Source organism: Engystomops pustulosus, chromosome 1, assembly GCF_040894005.1.
Source record: "Engystomops pustulosus chromosome 1, aEngPut4.maternal, whole genome shotgun sequence".
NCBI lineage: Eukaryota > Metazoa > Chordata > Amphibia > Anura > Leptodactylidae > Engystomops > Engystomops pustulosus.
In genome coordinates, this window is record NC_092411.1 from 88,234,511 (window position 1) to 88,262,283 (window position 27,773).

General features: G+C 42.1%; 1 protein-coding gene across 2 annotated transcripts; it reads left to right on the top strand.

The window, feature by feature from the left end:
* The first annotated feature begins 1,093 nt into the window (after positions 1-1,093).
* On the top strand, positions 1,094-20,832 carry LOC140126816 (retinol dehydrogenase 12-like). 2 transcript variants are annotated; one of them, XM_072146710.1, is made up of 5 exons: positions 1,094-1,234; positions 9,092-9,221; positions 13,811-14,053; positions 19,238-19,540; positions 19,928-20,832. In XM_072146710.1, the coding sequence occupies exons 2-5, from the start codon at positions 9,101-9,103 to the stop codon at positions 20,221-20,223; spliced, it is 963 nt and encodes a 320-aa protein (XP_072002811.1). In that variant the 5' UTR covers positions 1,094-1,234; positions 9,092-9,100; the 3' UTR covers positions 20,224-20,832. The 2 variants fall into 2 exon arrangements, with proteins under 2 accessions (XP_072002811.1, XP_072002802.1); XM_072146701.1 differs by lacking the exon at positions 1,094-1,234 and adding an exon at positions 1,249-1,408.
* The last annotated feature ends 6,941 nt before the right edge of the window (positions 20,833-27,773 follow it).

Below are 27,773 nucleotides of genomic sequence, written 5' to 3' on the forward strand. Positions count from 1 at the left end.
CATCTTTCACACAGCTGGGCCCCCCACAACCCGCTCTTTGTTACACAGCTTCACCCCCTCATCCCCTTTATCTTACACAGCCTGCAACCCCATATCCCCCTTTCTCACACGGTCTACACCCCAATACTATCCTTTTTTACATGCCTTCACCCTCTTTCTGACAAAGCCTGCACTGCCTTATCTCTTCTTTCTTACACAGTCTGCATGGCCATATCCCCTTCATCTTTACATAACCTGTACCCCCATATTCCACTCTCTCATACTGTCTACACCCCACATCCCCTTTCTTACACAATCTTACCTCTATATACTCTTACACCGCCTACAACCCTCATCCCCCTCTTTCTCACACGGTCTGCACCCCCATATCCCTGTTTGTTACACAGCCTGCACCCCCATATCCCATTTTGTTACACAGCCTGCTCTCCCATATCCCTGTTTGTTACACAGCCTGCTCTCTCATATCCCTCTGTGTTACACAGCCTGCTCTCCCATATCCCTCTGTGTTACACAGCCTGCTCTCCCATATCCCTGTTTGTTACACAGCCTGCTCTCCCATATCTCTGTTTGTTACACAGCCTGCTCCCCCATATCTCTGTTTGTTACACAGCCTGCTCCCCCATATCTCTGTTTGTTACACAGCCTGCTCTCCCATATCCCTGTTTGTTACACAGCCTGCTCTCCCATATCCCTGTTTGTTACACAGCCTGCTCCCCCATATCCCTGTTTGTTACACAGCCTGCTCCCCCATATCTCTGTTTGTTACACAGCCTGCTCCCCCATATCTCTGTTTGTTACACAGCCTGCTCTCCCATATCCCTGTTTGTTACACAGCCTGCACCCCATATCCCTCTGTGTTACACAGCCTGCTCCCCATAGTATTCTTTGTCACACAGCCTGCTCCCCCATATCTCTGTTTGTTACACAGCCTGCTCTCCCATATCCCTGTTTGTTACACAGCCTGCACCCCATATCCCTCTGTGTTACACAGCCTGCTCCCCATAGTATTCTTTGTCACACAGCCTGCACCCCATGTCCCAATCTTTCTGCCCCAGTATCTGTATCATGCACCTGCTGCTCCTCATACATCGCCAGTGTCAGGCCTAGAGTCCAGACTGGCGCCTCCCACTGTAGTCACGTGATAATGACATCACCGAAGGTCCTTTATTCCAGTAGGAAGTAGCAGCATCTTCGGTGCAGGCGGCGGGTTGAATGTCTGTGGGTGGTGGGAAAGGTAACGGCTGTGTCCCGTCACTGGTGCCGCTGTCTGCAGTGTATATCACTCGGCGAGGCTGCTCATAGACCGGAGTGTCTCTGCGGATCCATTCATACATAGCAGAGCTCGCTCTATGTAATGCTCTATACATTCCTGTAGTGCTGTCATTACATGAAGTGGTGTCATATACAGGTGCAGCAGGAAGGTGTTATATACAGGTATTACATACAGGTGCAGCAGGAAGGCGTTATATACAGGTGCAGCAGGAAGGTGTTATATATAGGTGTTATATACAGGTGCAGCAGAAAGGTGTTATATATAGGTGTTATATACAGGTGCAGAAGGAAGGTGTTTTATATAGGTGTTATATACAGGTGCAGCAGGAAGGTGTTATATACAGGTGCAGCAGGAAGGTGTTATATACAGGTGCAGCAGGAAGGTGTTATATACAGGTGCAGCAGGAAGGTGTTATATATAGGTGTTATATACAGGTGCAGCAGGAAGGTGTTATATATAGGTATTATATACAGGTGCAGCAGAAAGGTGTTATATATAGGTGTTATATACAGGTGCAGAAGGAAGGTGTTTTATATAGGTGTTATATACAGGTGCAGCAGGAAGGTGTTATATACAGGTGCAGCAGGAAGGTGTTATATACAGGTGCAGCAGGAAGGTGTTATATACAGGTATTATATACAGGTGCAGCAGGAAGGTGTTATATATAGGTGTTATATACAGGTGCAGCAGGAAGGTGTTTGCCATCGGCTCCCTGTACAGGTGATGCTACAGAGCACAATACACTTCAGCTTGGCCATTAGTGTAATGAGCCCTGATACATGTCTATAGGTGACTGCACTGCCCGGGCATCACTGGTGTCTCTGGGGGACTCATTGGCACCTAGAATTTAGGGGCATCTTTTCATTTTACAGACCTTTTCCTTTTTTGGTGGTTCTCATCTCCCCTTCCAATAGCCATAACTGTATTTCTCCATTCTCGGGGTTCTTTTAGGAATTTTATTTTGTACTTCTTAGTCACATCTAGTGGAACTGACATAAAAAGTGCACTGTTGTCACTTTCCGTGGCAAATGACACATGCACTGAGTAACGTGGCCCTGGACCCCAGCAGGTGCGTCACATGTGGTGGACTGTCATGAATGCTCTAGTAAGAGATCCTGTCCAGGCATTACTGCCACAGCCACACTTATACTTCTATTTCGGATATAAATGACATGTGGATGACATGCCAAAGTAAAAACAGTTGCGCACAGATGTTGAGGCGAAAGTGGCGCTGCATAAATATAGCCGAAAATAAGACTAATGGCACAAACAGTGCAGCGAAGTAAGAAATTCTTCACTGTTATATGTAAGAGTAAGATGACCTTTCACCACCTTCATCGTTTCATTGGGGGAGACCAGCGTCAGCGTTTGCTCGCTGTGTCAGGCGTTGAATTGCGATATTACCAGCTACCATTGAGGCTTGGACAGTCGCTGGGCAAAGTGAGTGCGCCCACATCTCTGCCAGCTGTTCCCCCTCCACACCCCTCCTTGCCCATTTGGCATAGAATTATCATAAAGTGGAAAATAATTGCAATTCGTCAGGCATTGTGATTTTGTTTTAGGGCTTATATGCCAGAAAACTGGCGTAAAACCCTAATATATATGTCCCCCTTTGGATCCATTGTTTTATGAATTTTGGCTTAGAAATTAGCTTGGAACTGATTGCGACTTTTGGAGATTTTTGCAACTTTTGTTTTAAAAAGACTCAAATTTACTAAAGCTCTGATGCCACATGTATCCATAGACAATCGGTAAACCATAGACAGTTTTGTGGCTCTAGAACATCATAATAATCATACTACATCATTAGTGTGACTTGTTTCTGTTTTAACGCTGCACCCTTTTCTGACTTTTGTCCATGTGTTATCTGATGATTAAATGGATAGAACATGAACAGATTAATTTCCATGGGCTCACACAAGGCCATGCTTTGCTGACTTTTGGGCAATATTTTATGTTGTGATGGGCACATGAGTGGACCTCACTCTGATAACACACGGACCACAAACACCAGAGCACAGGTATGGATGCAGCCCTTAGAATTTACTATGCTTGTCTTTTGAGAAAGCAGCAGAAAGTGGGTAAGTCTAGGAAATCATTGTTTGGGTTGATGATGGCATCAGAATAGTCTGTAACTAATGTGGACAGTTCTAGAAGTATACCGTACAAGACAAGGACTAACTAAGTGGGCTATAGTTACAAAATATTTCATTTTATTAAATCACCAATGATCACAACACATTTAATAGCATTTCACAATGGAAGAAATTTGACTAATCCAACGCAGACAATGTATAAGATAGTTTACCCCTGAGGAAGCTGTCAGAGATGCAGCAATACGTGTAGGGATCATACCCGTCTCCTCCCCAGACAGACCACATCCATTGAGTATTGGTAATCTAAACTATTATAGCTACAGATGGTGAAAAATGCTCAACTAGAGGGCTATAACTTGTACAGTGTGTATACTTGCCTTATATAATACTACAATCTTATACATTATACTGTATATACTCGAGTATAAGCCGACCCAATTATAAGCCAAGGTACCTAATTGTAACACAAAAAACTGGAAAAAAACCTATTGACTCGAGTATAAGCCGAGGGGTGTGTGCATTGGTCACAGCCTCCACCCAGTCTATAGCCTGCAGCCCCTGCCTCCCAGTATATAGCCTGCCAGCTCCTGCATTAAATAGCCAGCCCAGCCCCCTACCCCCTCAGTATATAGTCTGCTAGCCCCTGCGCCCCTAGTGTATAGCCTAACAGGCCCTGCAGTATATAGCTAGCCCCCCCCCCCAGTATATAGGCTGCCAGCCCCTGCCCCCCCCCCCAGTATATAGCCACCCTCCCAGTATATAGCCGGGCCAGCCCCACCCCGAGAGTGCCAATAAAATAAAATTAACACTGTACTCCTCTTTCAGAAGCCTCTGCAGGTCCTCTTCTTTTTTTTAAATCAGATAAATTTTTATTTGGTTTTAAACACAAACAAACATAAAATCTTGTATATCTCTTTCCAGCAGTATAGATCACTGTACAAGGAGAATATAAGAACATTGCAGTATTTTTACAGCAACATATTACAACTTAAATCTTCACAAGATATTGCAATAATATTCATTGCTAGCTACCACATACAGTTACCAACCGTGTAATTTAACTAAAACAGTCCCTCCCTCCCCCCCCCCCCCCGCACCCCAGAGTCAGCTCCCAGAAACAGGGCCTGTACGCCCCACGACCAATTTCCCTATAAGGCCCTCTATGTGGCTAGCGATAGTTGGTACTGCAGGCTTGCTCTAAGTTGAGTTAGGGAACGCGATGGCAATCCCGGAGCATCCATCCATTTCCCCCAAATTTTTTCAAATTTCTTAATAGAGTTTCTTTTTAGGTATGTACCATACTCCAGTCTGATGACATTATTCACTCTGTCTATGTATTCCCTAATAGATGGAGGCCTTGGCTTAATCCAATGTGCTGCAATTAGTTTTCTGATCTGATATAGAGACTGCTGAATCCCTATCGTATTAGAGACTGATACCCCATTTAGGTCTAGAATCCCCATTAGACAAGCAAGGGGTGTTGCTGGGATGGTTGTTGAAAAAACCCCTCCCAAGAGGTCCAGTGCTTCCTTCCAAAGCCCTTCTAATTCCCGGCACTCCCACATCATGTGTAGGATACCTGATTCTTCCGTCCCACACCTGGGACAGGATGAGTCCCCTCGGGCTCCTATCTTAAATAGTAATTGCGGCGACCTGTAAGCCCTATGTAGCATGAGAAGGTGAGACATCCTGTAGGACTCACTAGGAGATAAAACAGGTAAAATCTCCAATCAGACCACTGTTCGTCTGGGATGGGACCCACGTCCGCTTCCCACCTAGCTCTACATTTAATTGGCACATCTTTTATCATATCGTTAAGTAGTACCTTATTGTAAAAAGAAATTAATCCCTTAGTTGTACTGGACAGCAATACCCTATTAAGGGCTCCGCAGGGTCCTAGCGTAATTGGTGTTAACCTGTGCTGAGTGTCATAAGCGTGCCGCAGCTGTAAATATTGAAAGAACCAGGTCCTGGGAATTTGGTAAGCTGTACTAAGGTCTTCAAATGTTTTACATACACCCTCACTACATAGGTCTTCTATGGTAAGTACTCCTTTTTCCTCCCAAGGTGTAAAACCCTCCAAACGGAAAATCTCTGGAAGCGCTGGGTTCCTCCATAAAGGGCTGTAAGGAGTGAATTTAGCGGTACCCAAGATACCTTTTACCTTATCCCATATTTTCCCCATAAGTGTCAATGTAGGCTTACTATTATGTGGACCACCTCCAAAATTGGCCTCCAGAGCGTGTGCCGGGGTAGGGAAGCCCGTCCATGCTTTGATTAGGGTTCCTGACGCGTTAACCGCTTCCTTCTTCCCCCAACCTACAAAGTGCTGAACCTGGGAAGCCAAGAAATATAGCCAAGGATTAGGGATCGCCAGTCCCCCTTCCGTTTTACTCCTCTGAAGCGTATCCAGACTGATACGTGCCTGTTTGCCTTTCCATATCAGCTTACGAAATAAGCTTTGTATTCTATGGAAATAATGTTGTGGCACCCATACCGGGGTATTATGCAGGACATATAGAAGCTGCGGCATCAAAACCATTTTTATCAGGTTTCCCCTACCCACTGGGGACAAGGGCAACTTACACCACGTCTCTATTCTGGTTAAAAAACGAGAAAGCAAAGGGTCTAAGTTATCTTTTAGGTAAGTTTTCGGTCGTCCCGTCACCACCACTCCCAAGTATTTGAGCTTGGTTATCACTTGTAATGGGCCCAGTGTTTGGGGGTCACCCGGGATTGAATCCAGGGGAAGTATAACGGATTTATCCCAATTGATCCTAAACCCTGAGTATTCTCCAAAGGTCCTAATAATGTTCATGGTACTGTCTAGAGATCTATCTGTGTCCCCCAGATATACTAGGAGATCATCGGCATAGAGAGACACCCGCTCCTCTACATCTCCTCCCCTGAAGCCCTGCACGTCTGGGGTAGATCTAAGGATGGCCGCCAGCGGCTCTATTGCTAGTGCAAACAAGAAAGGGGAAAGTGGACAGCCCTGCCTTGTCCCCCTCCTCAACTGAAACTCCTCCGAGACTAGGCCGTTCACTTTTATCCTTGCCTTTGGGTCAGCATAAAGTAACTGAACCCATTCAATGTATTGAGGCCCAAACCCCAATTTCTTCAGTACGGCCCATAAAAAGCCCCACTCGACACTGTCAAAGGCTTTGGCAGCGTCGAGTGAGAGAACCGCCCTACCTGTCCTGCCCTCCGCCTCAGCCTGAATATTTAAGTACAGCCTCCTGATATTGACCGAGGTGGACCTATCTGGCATGAATCCGGACTGATCTGCATGTATTAGGGAGGTAATAACCCCTAGAAGACAGTTAGCCAATGCTTTAGCAAATATCTTAACATCTGCTGAAAGTAATGAAATCGGACGATAAGAGTCCGGGCTCTGTAAGTCCTTATCTGGTTTCGGTACTAGCACCACAATCGCCTCTCTCATTGATGGAGGAAGAGTACCTTGCACCTTTGAATCTTCCAGTGCTTTCAATAATCTGGGTAACAATACTTCTTGATGCTTTTTAAAAAATTCCCCTGGTAAGCCATCCAATCCCGGGGCCTTATCATTGGGGAGGGATATTAAGGCCGCCTCCAACTCCTCCACCGTTAAAGGTGAATCCATACATTCTGCTTGCTCCCGCGTTAGTCTAGGCAATTGTATGTTATCTAAATATCTCTCTATTTCTGCCGCACTACATCTAAGCTGAGATTTATAAAAATCTCTATGCATATTGTGAAATACCCCCATGATTTCCTTATCCCCTGTAGTTATGGAGTTATCCGGCGCTCGTATTTCTAGTATCTGTGTGCGGCTCTTTGGGGTGTGAATTATGTTTGCCAGCAGGTGGCCCACCGCCTCACCCTGAACAAAGTACTTCTGTTTAAGGAAAAACCTTTTGTCCTCCGCTACTTTTAATACATGTTCCTTCAAGAGATCTTGAGCTTCCTTCCAAGTGGCCTCAGTCCCCACCGAAGGATTCGCCAAAAACTCCCTTTCTGTACTAAGGGCTCTCTCCTGTAAATGGACAGTTAACTCCCGTGACTTAGTCTTATGTCTATTGATGTGTTGCCGGTATATGCCCCTGATATACATCTTCATAGCATCCCACACTAAGCTAGGCGTAGTAGAGTTGCCATTTCTCACAAAGAAGGACTCTATTTCATTGCCGAACAGGCCCCCTGTGTCCACCAACTGTATCCAGAAGGGATTAATGTTCCAGCTACCAACCTGCCGTGGGACTTCAGTTGGGACTACCATTTTAACCAGAACCGCAGAGTGATCTGACACACTACGTGGTAGATACTCCACATCCAGGATATGTTTATGCATCTGCGGCGAGATGACAGCAAGATCTATCCTAGACAGTGTATTATGAGAACTTGAGTAGCACGAGTATTGTCGAGCGTCTAAATTCCTCCTCCTCTAGTAGTCATACCAGCCAACTTCCTCCAATATTCTAGCCAAAGCTGTGGGGCCATCAGTGCCCAGCTGGGCACTCCCTCCAAATCTATCCCAACCCAGAGACAGGACCATATTATAATCTCCTACCATTAGGACCGGAATCTGAGGCAGACCATTTACAAAAGCTAAAATTTTCCTGATGACCTCACAGTTAAATGGAGGAGGAATGTATAGCGCGATCAGAATTTGAGGGATCTTATAAATGGAGCAGTGTAGACAAACATATCTCCCCTCAGAATCCACCATAGAAGAGAAACATTCAAACGGAATAGTGGCAGGGACCAGTATGCTCACCCCCCTTGAGTGTGTAGAGAACGTAGAGTGGTAACTATGAGAAATCCACCGTTTCTGTAAGTAGTGTGTGTTATCTTTTGTCAAGTGTGTTTCACAGAGACAAAGTATTGCAGGTGAGTATTGCTGCAGCGTTGAGAAAACCGCCATTCGTTTAGTGGCATCCCCCAGTCCCCTTGTGGCAGGTCCTCTTCTTGCTTCAGATGCTATGGTGCCTCTCTGGTCCATTTTGGGTCCTTCTGCTCCTCTTCGGGTCGTTCGGCTCCTCTTGCCACTTGCTGATGTCATTGTTTGTGAGCCCCTGGCATCGCATGAGGACTCTAAGAGGAGCGGAAGGACCAAAAGAGGCACAGGAGCATCCGAAGCATCTGAAGCAAGAAGAGGACATGCATGCGCGTCGGAAAGGTGAGTACCATTTTAATTGTTTTATTGACTCGAGTATAAGCCTATTAAGGCTTGGCTTATACTCGAGGAATATACGGTAATAATAAGCTTTATATAACGCAATCAAGTGATGTACTAAGGTGAGTGAAGAAGTGAGGCATTGATGTAGATAGATAGTACTGGTGTAATAGATGGATGGTAGGCAAGTAAAACAACCATGGCAAACAGAAAAAAGGAAACAGAAAAGATTTTTAGACAAACATTATTGTTAGTTTTTCTCTGCCGTCTTACCTGTCTTTTGTTACTAACCGAAGGAGAAGTATTGTGACCAAACTAACCTGGACACATCTTTTGGGACCCGACTTTGTTCTTCCCATTGTTAAATGTGGTGTAATTGTTGGTGAATTAATAAAATGAAATATTTTGTATTCTCTAGTTTACCTAATTAGTCCTTTTCTTGTTTTGGTGTGCTGTATTGATGTAAGCCAAAAGGTTAGGCTAGAGCTTGGCACACACTCTTCAGCCCTGTGTATAAATTCATCTGACCATCATTATAAATATAATATCACTTGTATTTTGCAGAAAGAAGTCATGTATGTGCTTGCTACTGTGCTGGCTGCATTATTCTTAGCCTTACTTCAAAGGCGCTTCAAGAGCAGACGTCTGTGTCTTGATCCAAAAAGATTGGATGGCAAAACTGTCCTCATTACAGGTGAGCAGGTCCTTATAGACTATACCTTGTCACCCCTTTTTTTTAGGCGTTGTACTTCTAGTGCATCACACTTAACCATGGCTGTGTCTGGTATTAGTTCTCAGCTTCATTAAAGGAAACTTGCTTTGAGGATTTAGGCCCACAAACCTTTTATGCAGGACAGTGAAAGGATCACAGTGATTTAATTATATATTCTGCAAGATTCAATATTACACAGAAATAGATGTTTAAATATATTTAACTACAAATTCATAGGGGTAGAGAAGAATTATGTGATACCCTTTCCTGGCTTTAGTTCCCATAATCCAGGTATGAAGAAAGCACTATCGCTGTTTCAACAGATTATAATACATAAGACTGTGTACTATGTGTTTCAATAGCGCCATGTGTAAGCTGACCCAGACAGTCCTTTCTACTGTCATAGCAGCGGGTGCGGAACTCACGTGCTGATGACATATAGGCCGCCAACAGCAGACCACAGATCTGTTGTTCGCTGTCCATGTGCAGATAGGGACATCTCAAGTGACACTCCCCCAGGAGCCTCTAAGCTTGACTCATCTCAGGCACAATATGACTTTACACATGACCTTGGAAGTCAATTTTTTATAGGTAAACGGGCAAGATTTCACGTAAGGGAGAATACTCTACCTACGGGTAGGTAGCAGGGTAAAATCTGGTTGCAGCATCCCTTTAAGTTGTGTCACAACATACTGAGTAGAGGTACACTCTAAATGTACATGGTCTGTTATACTTGGAAAATATTTTATAGTATATTCTGTAAGGTTGGTCATTTCTAGCACTTGTTAAGCCATTAGTGTCTGATCTTTTTTTAAACCTTAAATGGGCAACCTTAGCATAAACTAATAGTTGAAGCAAACATGCAAGCATTTGTCTGATGGCTCCCTCTTTAGAGAAGAGGAAGTTTGCCAACCCACAGAGTTGCATTATGGATCCAGGAATATCCAGGAAAGGGCATTGCTATATAATCAGTACATTGAAGAGCAGATGGCAAGGAGTGGAGAATCCAGATGCTTCATGTGTCTTCATTGACCACCAGTGTGTGACGTCAGCTATCCAGTGCTGCAGTAAATATCTTGATTTATTGCTATATGCTTAGGTTCATATTATGAAGGTCAGTGCAGTAATGTAGGACTAGTAGTCAGCAGTAAATCACGCTTTTATGTAGCATTTCCTTCCAGATGCCTCCTGCTAGGGCTTTGGCCAGGACATTGTGACGCTCATTATGATCAGTATTAGCAACATATTAATTTGCCTTTAATCCATTTAGAGAGAATATCAGTAAATTATCTCTTAATTATCTCCACAACCTCCTGTCTTCATTTTTCTATAGTCAAGTTTTCATCCCTTATTAAGCCCTCTCACTTCCTGCCACGGTTCTCCTGGCATGTGCTCTTGGATTGCAGAATTACAGAAGGCCATGCTGTGATTTGGCGACTCCAGGCCCCACTCATGCCAAATGACCAAAACTTTTTCCAAGTGGAGCTTTTGTCCAGCTGAACATTGAGATGCCTATAAACGAATTAGTACTGACATAGATGTAAGTAGCCGAGCTTTCAAAAGGAAGCAAAGCCACCTGGTCTCCGTGTGACTCCTGGCGTGTCTTTCTAATTGTGCCAATCCCCTCCACCCCCACAGAGGAAGTGACATCTCCTGGCCACCATGCTCTGCTTGCTGCTGCTTCATTATATGCGTGTTGTATTTCGATTACATTCGGGAAAACAAGAGGGGATTGTAAGACGTGCCTTCAATTTATTTTTCATTTGTTTCCTTGTTGGAAACAAATAAGAAGCCTGGCAGGGTTAATTCATCATTTGCTTAGTACAAAAACCTCAGATCTGTCTTCTATATGTTCTTGGTTTTCTGTTGGATTCACTACAAGTGACAGAAGGCTGACAATAAAATGGACCGATGGATGAACATATATAAGTAAGGATTTGATGTGTAAGCAGATGGCAAGTGATAAAATATAGCTACCATGTACACAAAAAAATGAGCAGCAGACAGTGAAGATCTGATCAATAAACACAACGCCAGTCACATATCCAAGGCTGTTTTAAAAAAAATTTTTGCAAGAAAATGTGCTCAACAACATCTATCACTAGCTTTAGGGATCATTTGACTGTAATGCCATTTTTTCATAATGTTTGACAGATCCCCTCCCCCCATTTCTGTATAGGCTATAGAAAGACCATCTCCAGGAGCATAGGTCACTTTGTGCTTTTGAAGCCTAGGACAATATACCTTGCTTCACTGCACAAAGAAATGAATCACTGCATTTAGGACCTCCTTTATTAACTACTAACAGAGTGCCTCTCAGTGGGCCAGCCAACTCACACTGGAGTCCATATAAGTTACAGCCTATGTACACGTTTTCCAGCGGGTTTTTTTCTATTTCCTCAAAAAGATTATTGATAGTGAACCAACTGTTGTCTACCAAATGTTCACAAAAAGAAAAAAATATTAACTGCCTATATACATTTAAATATATGCTTTATTTTAAAAGAAAAGATCATTAAAAAAATGTGTGGCTCAAAAAGTCGTAATTTACTTGTGTATAGGTTACCTAGCCTTTCTGCCCCTTCTATAAACATATACAGTATGTATGGAAAGTATTCATACCCATTTATTCACTTTTTCATTACAGCCCAAACCTTTCTTTTTTTTTTTTCTTTTTTTTCTTATTAATGTGCACTCTGCATCCCATCTTCACAGAAAAAACAGAAATGTAGGTATTTTTTGCAAATTTCTTAAAAAAGAAAATGTAAACTATGCTGTGATATTTAACTCGCATGCTGTCCATTTCCTTCTGATCCTCCTTGAGATGGTTGTACTCATTCATTGGAGTCCAGCTGTGTTTAAAAAAAACTGACTGGACATGATTAGGAAAGGCACACATCTGTCTATATCACAGTGCATGTCAGAGCACATGGCAATCATGAGGTCTAAGGAACTGCCCAAGGAGCTCAGAGACAAAATTGTGGCAAGGCACAGATCTGACAAAGGATACAAAAGAATTTCTGCAGCACTCAAGGTTCCTAGGAGCAGATAAGCATTTATAATCCTTAAATGGAAGAAGTTTGGAGCAACCATAACTCTTCCTGGACCTTGCCATCCAGCCAATCTAAGTAATCCAAGGGCCTTGGTGAGAGAGATAAAGATGGAAGGCGAAGGAGATGGGAAATAGTTCCACAAAGTCGCCTATCACTGCAGCCTTCCACCAATTGGGGCTTTAAGGCAAAGTGTGCCAACAAAAAGCCTCTCCTCGGTGCATGACGTATGAAGGCAGCATACTGTATGCAAAAGAAAGAAGATTCTGTTGTTGCCTAATTCCAAAGAAGACTCATGGCTGTGTTAGTTCTAAAGGTGCTTCTACTCAATACTGAGTAGTGTCTGAATGCTTCTGACCATTTGATATTTCAATTTTTTATGTTTAATAAATTAACAAAAATATCCACATTCCAGTTTTTTCTGCAAAGATGGGGTTCAGAGCAAATGAGCAAATAAACCTTTTTTTTATCTTGACAATTGGCTGCAATGAACCAAAGAGTGAAAAATTTAAAGGAGCCTGAATACTTTCTGTACCTACTGTAGACTTAGAGCCCACCATACCACTCGCTACATCCACCTGGCCATTCCTGGTTTGGACCTCAAAAACTGCAGTCCTCTCCCTGTTACATACTCCAGCAAAACCTGCTGCTTTGCCATACCCCTCCCTTCTGACAGCAGACAGATCGGTGTGTCACAAATCAATCCCTCAGCCACACACACTTCATCATTCATCTCACAAGATCCAGTTCTTGCCTTTGCCTCATACTTTCAGCTGCAGTAGCCTGTGTCTGTCTCCTCATACATTCTTCCCTTCCTCCACACCATCCCTCGCCTGCCTGCTCGATGCACATGACAGGATGTGGGGCTGGGGGAGATTTATCAAACTGCCTAAGAGTAAGAATGTGCTTAGTTGCCCAAGGCAACCGATTTACGTCTCCCCTCTAAAATATTCATTAGCACTGGTGAAATAAAAGCTGAGCTGTAATTGGTTGTCATGGGCAACTAAGCACATTCTTACTCTTAGGCAGCTTGATAAATTGATACTCTCCTATCCCTGACTATTTGCTGCCTGCCCCTGACCTACAACTTGTCTCCTGGATTCTGATGGTAGATGAAATGTGTGTAGCTGCCTTGAAACTGAACTGCCTGACCCCTTGTTCTTTCACTGGTGTCCTTGAACATGCCATGCCCCACTGTCACCTTCACTGTATAGCCCCCTCCATCCGCTAGCAGCCAACAGGATACAAGATGTCACAGGAAGTCCAGAGTTCTACTACCCAGGGGTCACGTGGTCCCTGGTTTATCGTGAGGAAATTTCTTGGTAGGTTTCCTTTAAACAGTACAACTCTGTATGCGTTTAGACTGGATTCTATAATTGTGACTAGATGGATCGTGCTATGTTTTATTGGTAATGTATGCAAATATCTTTGATTCCCCTACCTTTTCTTACAACTAAATTATACATGCAAGCTGTTTTTTATTTGTGGTTTAATGTCCTTCTTATCTCTTTCATACATTAGGCGGGGCATCAGGAATCGGGAAAGAGACCGCCATTGCCCTGGCAAGACGTGGGGCACGTGTACATATCACAAGTCATGATGACCAGAAAGGAGAAGCAGCTCTACGAGATATCAAGAAGGAAAGCGCAAGCATGAACGTCCGCCTCTGGAGCCTGAATCTGGCAAATCTACAAAGCATTCGCAATTTCTGTAAGACGTTTCTAAAGAACGAAAGCCGCCTTGACATTCTCATCAACAATGATGGTGAGTGAGCACATCCATGTAATACCCATCAATTAATTATGAGACGGGACAATATATAGTAAAGCAGGTGTGTGTGTGTATATTTAGTTATATATAATATGTATGTATGTACTCAGTATTGAGTAGAAGCAGCTTTTGAGCTAGTATATCCTTGAGTCTTCTTGGGAATAACGCAACAAGTTTTTCACACCTGGATTTGGGGATCCTCTGCCTCTTCCTTGCAGATCCTCTGCAGTTCTTCAGAGATGCTCAATTGGATTTAGGTCAGACTCTGGCTGGTCCAGTAAAAAATGGTCACAGAGTTGTTCTGAAGCCACTGCTTTGTTATATTAGCTGTGTGCTTAGGATCATTGTCTTGTTGGAAGGTGAACCTTTGGCCCAATCTGAGGTCAAGAGCACTCGGGAAGAGGTTTTCATCAAGGACATCTCTGTACTGGGTCAAGTTAATCTTTCCTTCAATTGCAACCAGTCGTCCTGTCCCTGCTGCCATAACATGATGTTGCCACCCCTATGTTTCACTGTCGGGATTGTATTTGTCGGGTAATGAGCAGTCCCTGGTTTTCTCGACACATACTGTTTAGAATTAACACCAAAAAGTTTGATCTTCAGACCAGAGAATCTTATTTCTCATAGTCTGGGAGTCTTTCATGTGTGTTGTTTTTTTGCAAACTTTCATATGTCTTTTGCTGGCTTTCATATGTCTTGAGGAGAGTTTTTTTGTCATCACACTTTGCCATAAAGCCCCTACTGGTGGAGGGTATCATTGATAGTTGACTTTTTGGAACTTTCTTCCATCTCACTACTGCTTGTTTGAAGCTCAGCCACAGAGGTATTGGGGGTCTTCTTTACCTCTTTTACCAAGACTCTTCTCCCATGATTGCTTAGTTTGGCTGGATGGCCAGGTCTAGGAAGAGTTGTGGTCGTCCAAAACTTTTTTCATTTAAGGATTATGGAGGCCACTGTGCTCTTAAGAATCTTGAGAGCTGCAGAAATTCTTTCGTAACCTTGTAGCCAGATCTCTTCCTTTCCCCAATTCTGTCTCTGAGTTCCTTGGGCAGTTCCTTAGACCTCATGGTTCTCATGTTATGATGTGCAGTGTATGCTAATAAATAATAATTCTTTATTTATATAGCGCACACAGATTACGCAGCGCTGCACAGAGGTTTGTCAAATTGGTCCCTGTCCCCTGCGAGGTCTTGTGTAGACATGTTTGCCTTTCCTAATCAATGTAATTAAACACATCTGGACTCCAGTTAATGAGTAGAAGTGCCTCAAGGAGGATCAGAAGGAAGAGGAACTTCGTGTGAGTTAAACATGAGTGTCACAGCAAAGGGTCTGAATACTAGCGAGCATGTGATATTTCAGTTTTTCTTGTTTAATAAATTAGCAAAAATATCTACATTTCAGTTTTTTCTCTGCCAAGATGGGGTGTACATTAATGAGCAAAAAAATAACTTTTTTGTTCTGATCAATTGGCTGCAATGAACCAAAAAGTTTAGCACCTGCTAAAAATACAAAACCAATGACTTGGGTGCACAGGCTCGGGTCCAGACTTGGCCCATCCAATAGACAATGAAGAATAATAGCAGCACTCCAAGATTCCAAACAGCAAGCGGGCGAAAAGTCCCGGACCTGAGGGACTGAAACGTCGATGTGGTCTTGCATGAATGAAGGTACACTGTTTGCAATCTTGGAGTGCTGCTATTTTTCTTCTATATTACACCCTATTCTAGTACATGGGCAATAAATGAGGTAGTCAATATTGGGAGAGAATAAAGTACTGGGTCATGCAATGATCCGCTAGGCTACATTTACTAAACAAACTAGAGTATCTTAGTTACATTTTGATCAAATTGTTGATTACTGTAGTGGGTCCCTACGCTATTGTGTGCAGCATCACATGGCATCCACTGCTGCTGCAACACAGCACCAGCAGGGACAAAGACCTAGCACCCATCCTGGCAGGTAAAGACCTGTGGCTCCGCTTCCCCACCTGCACCACTCCAGAAAAGCATCAAACGCCATGCAATATCGCAGCTCTGATTTTCCATTACATAATAAATCCCTATTATACAGCTGCCCGGATGCCCACAAATCCTCACTTAAGCTGCTGGTAGTTTTGGCCATTAGATATGCATTATGTATGTGATTAGTGACCATAATATGGCCCATATAGTATGTAGTGTGGCCTTATGTGAAGCACCATTTTCAATTCTAACATCTCTTATCTCTCTATCCAATAGCTAAGTCCTTGTTTCATGCCAAATGATCCAACCTATTAACTTTACAATCATTGTTCAGCTTATAGTAAACTGAGTGTATTATCTATAGTGACTATGTTGCTTTATATGTCTATATAGACAGCATATGTTTTGTCATAAACCATTTACTACACCAAATTTAAGTAACACAAATGTCCACTAGATGGCGCTAAAGGATTTGCTACAAGTAAATGGAGTCACATACTGTAACAGATCTCACTAGGGAACAAATAAGTCTGATTATGATGGTTTTCTGAATATAAATGTGTTTTTAGTAATGTAGAAAAATGTATTTAAATATTAAATATATATACCCTTTTTTGGCTCCCCTTCCAGTGTTGTGGCTCATCCTAGCTTTCTGAAACTTTAGAAATGCCTGTTGTGCAGTAGATAGGTGTGAAGTGTGTGTGAAGTCACTAACAATATGATGATGAACCGATGGAGCCGCAGCACTTTTTTTCTTCTTTATTCTTACCACTTTTCCGGCCCATAGGTTGTTTTCAGAGGTTTTTGGAAAACCCCTTCAATTTTAATACACTACTCCAGAGAAAAGTCAAACGCAGGACACAATCTACGGTTGGGTGGTATACGTATGGCAGTCTAAGACCGCGATCCCAATAGCTAACACTTTCACAAGCCTATACTTCAAGGGGTGCTCAGCTCAGAATCCAAGGCAGTCACCAGGTTGTGTGACAGAACTTCATTATTTCAAAGTGATGGGTACAGGGCAGTGCATTAATTATAGACGCAATCAAAGGTGTGTGGCGCCATTACAACAACAGACAAAACTGACTTTGAGTACAAGGGACAGTAAAGGGGAGGGAAAATGCCACTAGGCTTGTCCTGCCCCAGGTAAATCCAAGCAACTAAAACTAGTGACAAAGTGAGTTAAATAGGACGACAGATGAGGAGACTCTGGTCAAGTCACCTGACTTTCTAAGGGACAAATATGTCCAAATTAAACACAGCAGGCAGAGTACCATCAATAAGGACATGCAGGACTATAGATTCATAATAATAAAGGAAGAAAGGAGAAAGTATTAGCCTTACGGACTAACAGTTCACTGGAATAGCTACAATATCCAAACGATAATCGGAAGATCAATGTTATTGATGTTCAAAGGTAGGGTTCAGTGTATAAAATCCAGACTGATGGATCAAAGGTATCCTCCACAGTCCTTGGAAAGAGCTTTGAGGAAGCCAATGGGGCAAATTTACTTATGCGGTCCTGTCGCAATCCCCGATCCAGACGGTCCGACGAAGATGAAGTCCAGCACGATTCACGTAGCTCGTGCGCCCGATTTCCTGCATCTGTCACTTCCCTGCTGAAGTCTGCCGGAGTTCACCTTCTTCTTCCCGGTGCATGTCTTGCGACACAAATTGCTTTGTTAAATCCCGCGTGTTGTCCGAATCCGTCAGATCATCCGACGGCACAACCATTCCCCCCCCCCCCCCGATTTGTGACGCGTGAAAGCCGGCGCCAAAAACCCTTTCTAAATGCGCCGCACATCGGAAATTGTCGGGTATTCCAACGATAGTGCGGACCCTTAGTAAATGAGCCCCAATGAGTGTGCTACAAAAAAACCTCTTACATTCGTCTGTTGGGGAAAAAAGAGAAAATAGAAAGGAATACAATAAAAAGGAAGGAGGGACATGGTAGGACCTGGTTTGTTTTCTCCTTCATCTACAGCCCATGTAAAAGAGTGATCCGCTCCTCCATGCATAGACACTGGCATATTTTAGAACAGGACCCAATTTGATGATCTCAGCATTAGATAGACCTCTGATTATGTTTAGAAGAAGTGCTACACTTAGGGACCTGCTGGTTTATAGTAGCTTTTCCTCCCCTCAAGGTACTTGGTTCAAAAAGTGTGTTCCCATAATCTTCATTTATATAGCACCATCAAATCCTGTAGCGCGTTACAAATCAAATTACTGTAATCTTACTGGTTAATTGAAGGCAGTTGAATTTGGAGGCGTTATTCATGTTGTACCGTTACTTATCACGTGTCAGTCTGATTTTGTGATGTATATTGTTTATTGCCCTTGTGGCAGATTTTACATTGGGAAAACCATTAGGAAACTATTCTCTCGCTTTAGGTAAAATCTGAGGTCTACTACGAATGGTAGCCCCTGGCTTATTGAACACATACAGAAATGTCATGGAGGAAATTTGGGGGTTCTAAAATTCTCAGGGATAGAAAGGGCTAACCCTAGCATGGCAAGAGGGGATCGATCCTGTTTTTTCCTGCAGCGGGAGAGTATATGGATTATGAAATTTGGGGCTCTGGGACCTCTAGGTCTAAACGACCACAATGAGCTAAATGTATTTCATTGATGTTAATATCTTAGCATTATTACAAATCAGAAACCAAAAGGGTGCAAATGTTCACGATACACATAAAAACCTGATATGAAGCAATTACTGAAAGCTGCCTGAATTATTTGGCTGGTATGTTAGTCCGTAAGGCTAATACTTTCTCCTTTCTTCCCTTATTATTATGAATGTATAATCCTGCATGTCCTCATTGATGGTACTCTGCCTGTATCTGCTGTTTTTTAATTTGGTTGTATTTGTCGTTTGGAACGTCAGGTGATTTGATCAGAGGGTCTCCCTACCTGTTGTCCTTTTTAACTCACTTCGTCACTTCTTTTAGAGTCACTACTACTTTTAGAGGATTTACCTGGGGCGGGACGACCCTATTGCCATTTTCCCTCCCCTTTAGTTTCCCTTGTACTCTAAGTGAGTTTTGCTTTGGCTGTTGGTGGGTCACAAGGGGCGGCACCATTGGCTTGATAAAGCGCCATTGAGCTCGAAACTGCCCTGTTGCCATGGCGTACACTTCTCCCTTCAATTTTACAATCTTCAAATTCTTTGGCTGTTGGTGCATCTTTGCTTTGATCTACTTGTTCTTTTTGGCAGGCGTGCCAGCTGTGTTAGACTGGACAGATAACGGGTTCAGTTTGTGCTTTGGAGTCAACCACCTTGGACCTTTCCTTCTCACCAATCTATTACTAGAACGGCTAAAGAGTTGTCCTCCAAGCCGCATTGTGAACATCACTTCCAACGTTCACAAATATCAGAAGCTGGACTTTGCCGACTTAAACTACAACATTGTACCTTTGTTCACCTACTTTCGGAGCAAGCTGGCAAATGTCTACTTTACACAGGAGCTAGCACGACATATGGAGAGGCATGGAGTTACCGCGTGTGCTGTGCATCCAGGTGAGAAAGTGTGTGCTCCAGGGTTGTTACCTCTCAGGATTATCATGTGATGCTAATGTGAACGGAGCTCAATAATAAAGTTCTTAACCTTTAGAGTCAAAGGGTTTTTTCAGGATTAGCATACTGATTACTTAACTTTAGGATAGGTCTTTATGATGAGATGGGAAGGGTGCATGTGCATATGGGTGTCGTGTGGATGAAGCCTTATGTTTACAATTTCTATGTAGCCTAGTGTAGACTACACAAGTCTAGTGTGTGTGTGTAGTCAGATAGCCATGACAGTGTAGTCACACTAACGTATGGAATGGCAGTATTAGAAATTGGGGGGGGAAATGCTCACATTACGGCAGCAGTGTGCCAACTAAACACTATCCCTCCCTCTTGTAGGTTATGTCGGTGGTGATTGGACCTCACAATTTTCAATTCTTTTCCGAATAGTGATGTATGTCATTACAGCCCTGTTCTTCATCTCTTGTGAGGCAGCAGCCCAGACTGTCATATACTGTGCTATCTCTGATGACGTTCTCCAGCATAATGGTGGCTACTTCTCCGACTGTAAGCCCTGCAAGCTGCGCCCATATGTACAGGACGCTGGCATTGCCAAAAAACTGTGGGAGGCCAGTGAAGCTATGGTTGGACTTAATTCTTCAGCAAGGGAACATCTAGCTTCAAGAACGAGATAATAGTTTTTAATCATTTTTTATTCGTACAACCGCATGAAACTGTTAACATTTCCTATTTATACCTTACAACTTACAGAGTGATAAGTGACCGTCTTGTCTACAAGCTGGCGGAACCATTCCTCGAATCTAGCAAAGAGCATCCCATGCATATGTATTTGCAGGGGGAAGATCGCTGGTGTCTTTTGTGTATTGTATGTTTGTGTGTTTTTTCATTTCAACATGCTCATATATTTATATTAACATATAACAGGAGACATTTTGAAGTTGGTCTTGAGGATACTGTTAAATGTGGCGGATCTTGAAGTCTGTTGCTGTACTTTCTATGCCACCCAATAATTTGAGTGAAATTGCAACAATTTTTTGTTATTTAAAAAAAATCAGTCTGTAAACTTCATTGGACACCTAAACCACATCAACAAAATGAAAAATGATGGGAATAACACAGCACAATCCCAAAGGTAACATAAACAATAGATCTCTTCCAGGGCAGGTACTTCGAAAATATTTGATAAGAACCTTAATAAATTCCCTATTATGTGTGATGTTCCCAAAAAACTGATGAAAGTGTACATTTTAGGTGTACCTGTGCAGATTATACATGGAAAATAAGATTTTATGTGCACGCATTTTTTTTTCTCTTTCCTGCTGTAGAAATATTATGTAATGTCCACCAAAAAACTGTCTAAAATACGTTTTAATCTGTTTTTAGCTGGTTTTGCAATGTTTATGAGTAGGTGGATGTGACCTTGCTGAAAGAGTTTAACAGAAGAAAGGCGTGTCCTAAATTTCCTAAAATATTTTGCCAATGGGGCGTTGTTTTGGCTAAGCTACGCTAACAAATAGAAGGTATAAAGTAGGATTAGCACATTTTACCTACGCCAAAATTATCATTCAACATTGAACATTTTGATAATATACAGACAAATCTGTCTCATGGAGCATATACATGATAAGAACTATCAGCCAACAGATGTATCTGTATCTACCTATTCAAGAACAAAGGGGTTGAAGAAGAGTTGGGAGCACCCCATACGCATTGATCATTTCTGCAGAACTTGGCAGGTTCAGCCACCATGAAGACCCCATGGTGTACGTCAGCTTTTATTTTTCTTCCAGAACAGTGGTGCTCAGGATTACATCTCATCCTTATTCATTGGAAATTGGCTGAACCATACGCTGACCACCTACATGGCGCATGGATGTGTTTTCATTTGCAGCTCTCTGAATGCCATAGCGGTTCAGCGGGTGTGCAGATCTTGAATTTAGAATAATTAATCTAGAAACTGTGAATCCCCCTAGATAAAATATCATTATTAGTTTGTTAATTTGATTGACCCTAGCATGAGTTTGATTAGTAAACGAGATAGGGACACCCACAGGGAAGTGTATTCTGCCAAATACATTCATATGTAGGCAATACAATAAAAGTGTATTTTCATCTGGGCATTTACATTAAATTTTAATTAATCTGCCATATAATAAAAAAAAATTCAATTGCATGTTATTCTAAAATAAAAAGCCTTTAATTTGCTAAATTAATTTGTATCTTTGCACAATTAATCCTGCAGCTGTGGTCGTATCCAAGGACAGCTGTTTTTTGTCTCTATGGGATAACATCACTACATTTATGGAACTTTATAGTCACACAGGTACATTTTTTAATATCCAATTGAAATATATATAGTAAATAAATTAATTGTGATTCGCTAGATGAGAAAACCCCTTTAAGATTGGGCCTAGTGCAATGCCCAATATAAATCCATCCTGCCTGGCATAAAATTATATGGAGTTTCTCTGACAACCCCCAGAGCGACCATAATAGATTGGCAGAGCATAATCTTATGTCTTGCATATAGACTATTGCGGCCATGTCTCTTTTATCATAATGTAATAAGTGGTACACGACAAGACTACAGATAAGGAAGAAACATTCACTGTTCTCTATATTCAAACATATATTAGCATATATTTGGATGCAAAGAAAGATTTACCCTTTGGAACGATGTAAAAAGAAAACATCCCCATTTTTTTTTTTGTTTGACTATTTTATGTACTGCAGCAAGCATAGCGAGGAGAATGTCTGGGCACATTATCTGTTCTCCTCATTTCTTTCCAGTGTTTCTTATTTAAATGAGGCCCAGGGGTGTCTTTAATGCAGCAGAGCTTTATGCCAGGCGGCCTGAAAGTAGGAATAAAGCTGTGCACAAAACTGAGGCTGGAACCAATGAGGCTTCTATTTTATGAATTGAAAAGCGTCCTATATAGATGTGGCAATGACTCGTGTTACCTGGCTGTGCTTTATTCTCAGAATTCTAATGCTATTTGTATTATTTGGAAGCCCATTAAAATAGAAGAGAACATCATGTTTTAGAAAAGTGTGAAGAAGGGTTTGATCTTTCATGTAATAAAAGAAGGAATCCCCCCCAAAAAAAATTTCTCCACCACCCACCTATTTGTCATGTATACCTTTCCTGCCTGGCCATAGAACATACCTCTCTCTATTTTCTCCTAAATAATCTCAGAGATCACAATTCTATATCTGGGAAGGCGAAGCTTTGAAGTATTTGTGAGATAGAGGCAGGACTATATAAGATGGCACTAGCTGAATGTTAGAGATTGTGGGAAGTACCAGTGGAAAATTGGGCAAAAACACACAGTTCCTTTACAGATAGATACTACATATGCACAGACCATGTTGCAGCCCCTTTCCATATATATCTAACCATCTGCATCTTTTGAGGTTTGCCTGTTGGCCCAGCTTCCATCGGTTTCACCGGAATAGATTTTAGTTCATTTCTATGGATCAATACCTGGAGCACATCAATCGGTAAGTATTGAGTTTCTTTTTGTCTTCTGAGCATAAATACTACACTGCGCAAAACTCGCTCTGTGTTTTTTTGACCGGATTAACTGGCCTTTACACAGTTGAACTGAACCCATCGAGCCACAATTATTAAAGCATTTGCGCCAGTTTTCTGTCTGCTAGCACATGTATTTATAAAGTGTCTGCACCAGTTTTGTTTGTGGCTGCGTTGTGTCCGACGCGCCACAAAATTCTGTACCTAAAGGCGCATTCCGGTGTAGAGTCGGATTGTGCGCTACATTTAATACAGCGACTTGACAGAATCGTACCAAGGTGCACCAAAAAAAAGTTTGTGCACACTTCCCGAGCAGTGCAGGGTGAGCCAGATTAATGCAGAACGTGCGCCACTTCTGATTAATCTGGCGCACTCTGCACACTCCACAAGCAAACAGCACCACTTTTGATAAATGTGGCCCATTATGTCAGTTCAGTACATTTAAGATGGTTGGAAAATCTGGTAAACATATGGTCAAGCTTCCTGCTGTGAACTAGACGGAATCAAAATAGGCCTTTACACTCTAGTCTAAAAGGAAATACTAGTGATTGTCCGCTATTAAGCTGCATTGACATTCTGCAAAACCTAGGAACACAAATTCCAAGGATCTTCTCTTCCATGAGCTATGTACAGTATACTTTAACCCAGATTGAACTTGTCATGTCAGGGGACCATGCTCTCATCGTCATTCCTCTCAAACAGCCTCCCATTGACATGGGAGTGGGGTTTATGGATGGACGTGCATTCAGATATGAATATGTAAAAGGAAGTCCTGGAGAGGAATTAAAGAGCCATCAAGCTCTGGTGGTGACTGCGTTTACCAGCCTGACCTTGGCCTATCTGAATTCCTAGGTGAATACCCATCTCAGGATGGGTAAGTATAGAATTTTTCTACCCAAACACTGGGAAATTCCAGCTTTTAGGTGAACATAACCGATGTACATAACAGATGTATGGTGTCGGTAGGGGCTGCTACCCACTGCTCATAAGTTGGTGGGTTTCAGTGGCATAGGCACAAATGTGAAATTTACGTCAGTGTTTGTAATGGATTACCTAATGCAATCTCATTAATGAACGATCTTATCCTGGGGACTTGTGATGTGAACCGTTAGTAAAGATCAAGACATCATCTTATCAGTTTCTTTGTGTTTTCACAGCATGCATTTATCTGACCTCAAAATAGTTTTACTTTAACAACATATTGAAACCCTTGAAGTAATGCAGTATTTTAGATGTTAAAGCAGTATAAAGTTATGATTATAAAAGCTTGTGTTATAGCGCCTCATTGAATGATCTGCTTTTTATGAATGCATTTAAAGGTGGCTTGTGCTGTGTAATATCATACATTTGCAGTGACCCAGGTTGTAGTTTCAAATTCTCCGTGCAGCTCTCCCCCCCAAGGTTGAAGGGGTTATCCAAATCCACAAATTAAATTGTAGCAGTCTTCGTTCCTTGTGCTGCCTAGAGCCTGTTGAACCCGGCTAAGGTGATCACCTGCCAAAAATAATATTTAACTCTCTATGGTGAAGGCATAAATAAAATATAACTTTTATTAGTAATATATTAAAAGAGTAAAATGTGTTATTTCAACCACCAAATAATCTCACTGATCTCTATGTGTCAATGTTATACATATAGGGTGCAGGGAACTCACGAGGATAGTTATACCGTATTCTATTGGTTGTAGCATATGGTGACTCTATTTGTTTATACCAGTGCTCGTTACAAAAAGGCATAGATCTCACCCATCTTGTCGTCACAGCTGGTGAAGTGGAGATGATCCGTCCTGGGCACTTCCAATCCTGGATGAGGAATATGGTACTGCCCCTAGTATACCCTGTAATATCGGATCTCCCTCAGTGTCCCAGAGTTGCTCCCGTCCTTACAAGGACGGTCCCAAGCTGTCCCTGTAGATAACAGTCACCCTGTTTTGCCCTATATCTTCAGAAACAAAAACAAAAGCAAAAAGCTTCCCGACGCGTTTCCAGTGCCACTCCTTGTGGAACCTTCATCAGGGGAATAGCAATGAGTAATATCTTAAAGAAATAATGATATGTGGCTGTGGTCCATCAACAGTGGTCAGTGGTGGTGGGTAACACAGTGGTGCACTCCACTCCTGTAGCAGCCTATTAACACATCCTCACTGAGTTTTAAAGGGTGTTAGTCCATGTGACCAGGTATCATTCCCTGATCTGATTGGTTGGACCTTTGCCCCTCTCACCTGTTCTGTAGGGGATGTGTGGAGGTTGAAATGTAAAGGGGAATCCCTCCTAGTGTGATATTTCACTTACCCGCCCACTGGAGGTCCATTCCTGCACGTGTCTCGGCGTAGTGAAGGACGCCAGCTAGCTACTTCCGGTTTAGCGATGGCTCCGATACGTCACTTCCGGTGACGCGTATTACTGCGTCATCGGTTGCTATGCTTACCGAGACACGCTGTGTGTTTTGTAGTACGATCCGGGCAGCTGCCGTTACCATGGTAAACCCAGGAAGCCCATACCCGTCCGTCTAGTATCACAGGGATTTGTTACTGGTACGCTGCAGTGGCGACATCAGTGTGACCCTATGTACTTAGTCACCTACATAGTCCCCAGCAATAGGTATTAGATTGTAGATATCACAGGCGTTAGGTCACCTTTAAACTTTGGTGCTTCTAATCCTGGGAATCACATTTGTTGTCTTGTGTACCGATTTTTGGGTGATTTATACAGTGACTAGTAGGACTAGCAATGACACTCTATGAAAGTTGTCTTAAGGTTGGTCAGAGTGGGACACACTTCAGTAGTCTCATTACTCATATCAGATATGTCATCCCCCGGTTTCTCTGCGCTCTATTGACCCTAAGACATAGGGTAAATAGTGCTTGTTGTTACTTTTTGACCATGTATCTATTTAAACAAAGGGTGCATATGATAAGTTCTCATTTAAGCCTCTTGGAGCTACCGTTTCACATCTGAATATCCATTTGGCCTCTCTTTGTAAAATGGCTCGGTCCCAGTCTCCCCCTCTTGGATTTGGGGTCACTACATCAATGCCCATAAATTTAATATCCAGGATTGGAAGTGCCCAGGACGGATCATCTCCACTTCACCAGCTGTGACGACAAGATGGGTGAGATCTATGCCTTTTTGTAACGAGCACTGGTATAAACAAATAGAGTCACCATATGCTACAACCAATAGAATACGGTATAACTATCCTCGTGAGTTCCCTGTACCCTATATGTATAACATTGACACATAGAGATCAGTGAGATTATTTGGTGGTTGAAATAACACATTTTACTCTTTTAATATATTACTAATAAAAGTTATATTTTATTTATGCCTTCACCATAAAGGTTATCCAAATCCCCAAAAAGTTATATGAATGCTAGGGAAAAAAGATAATCAAAAAACAAAACTCAACCTTACACAAGTTGCCTGTTGAAGGAGCAGTAGTCCAATCCCCTCTGCTTTCGGGTCACCACTGGAACTATTGACCTGACGCTAATGTGTGTGCAAGTGTGGGTGGGCAGGATATTAGGTAGTTGACCAATACAGGCAGTCTCTGGGTTACATACAAGATAGATTTCTTGGGTGTGTACTTAAGTTGAATTTGTATGTAAGTCGGAACTGTATATTTTATAATTGCAGCTCCAGACAAATTTTTTTTTTGTCCCAGTTGCAATTGGATTTTCAAAATTTTTTGCTGTGATGGGACCAAGGATTATTAATAAAGCTTCATTACAGACACCTTACAGTTCATCATTACAGCCTGGGAGTAAAGTAAAGCATCCAGAGAGCTTCACCAGAGTTCACAGTGGGCAGAGGGGTCCGTCTGTAACTAGGGGGCTTCTCTAAGTCGGGTATGCTTAAGTAAGGGACCGCCTGTATACATAAATTGAAAGCGATTCACTGCTTTCTTGATATGTAGATTGAAGCCTCATGTCTTTTACCTCATCAGCCAGACATTCCTGACCATAAAATGGCCACAGATGGAGGATTATGTGATTTCTATCTGTCAATGAGCAATTGCCCTGCCAGGACCTTAATTTTATTATTTATTATTATTATTAATAATTTTAATTTATTATTCATGAATACTATCATAAGGTCCAGGGTTTACTTTACATATCAAGAAAACCGTGCAAAACATTTAGTAGTTATATATTAAAACCAAACCAGTATATCTACTTCAGAAGTTACAGATTCCCTACTGTAAATAGCACTGTTTCAGTGTGGATGCATCTCTTCAGTAGAGTGAAGGGAACTGGTTTGGCTAAGGGTGATGCCACACATCAGTAGGTTTTTCCAAAACCCAAATGCAAAGGCATCTGCTAAGAACTTCAATAAACTTCCTGGTTATTTTTTATAACTTGTAGGTGCGAGGCAAATATATACCCCATCTACAACTTCTGCAGATATTCTGTCACAATACCTTGGGTGGATTGGGTACTCCTTGGATGTTTGGATATTGCATTGCTTCTCAAATTTTGTTTTTGATTACAAAAAGAAATTGTAGTGCATTTGTTAGGCTTTTGGAACATAGGTACACAATTTTTCATATATTGGAAAGTGGTGAATTGATTAAAGGGATTTATAGATGTTTGCCAATTGCAGTTCTTTTGGATAAGGATTATTCCCGATAATATTGGATTAATAGCGGTATAAAGTATTATAAACAGATTTGTACATAGGCGATTGCATTATT

Coding starts and splice junctions, on each gene's coding strand:
- LOC140126816 (XM_072146701.1), top strand. CDS start 1,388: ATGAAGTGGTGTCATATACAG. Junction 9,222..13,810: donor CAAAACTGTCCTCATTACAG/GTGAGCAGGTCC, acceptor TTCATACATTAG/GCGGGGCATCAGGAATCGGG. Junction 14,054..19,237: donor CATTCTCATCAACAATGATG/GTGAGTGAGCAC, acceptor TCTTTTTGGCAG/GCGTGCCAGCTGTGTTAGAC.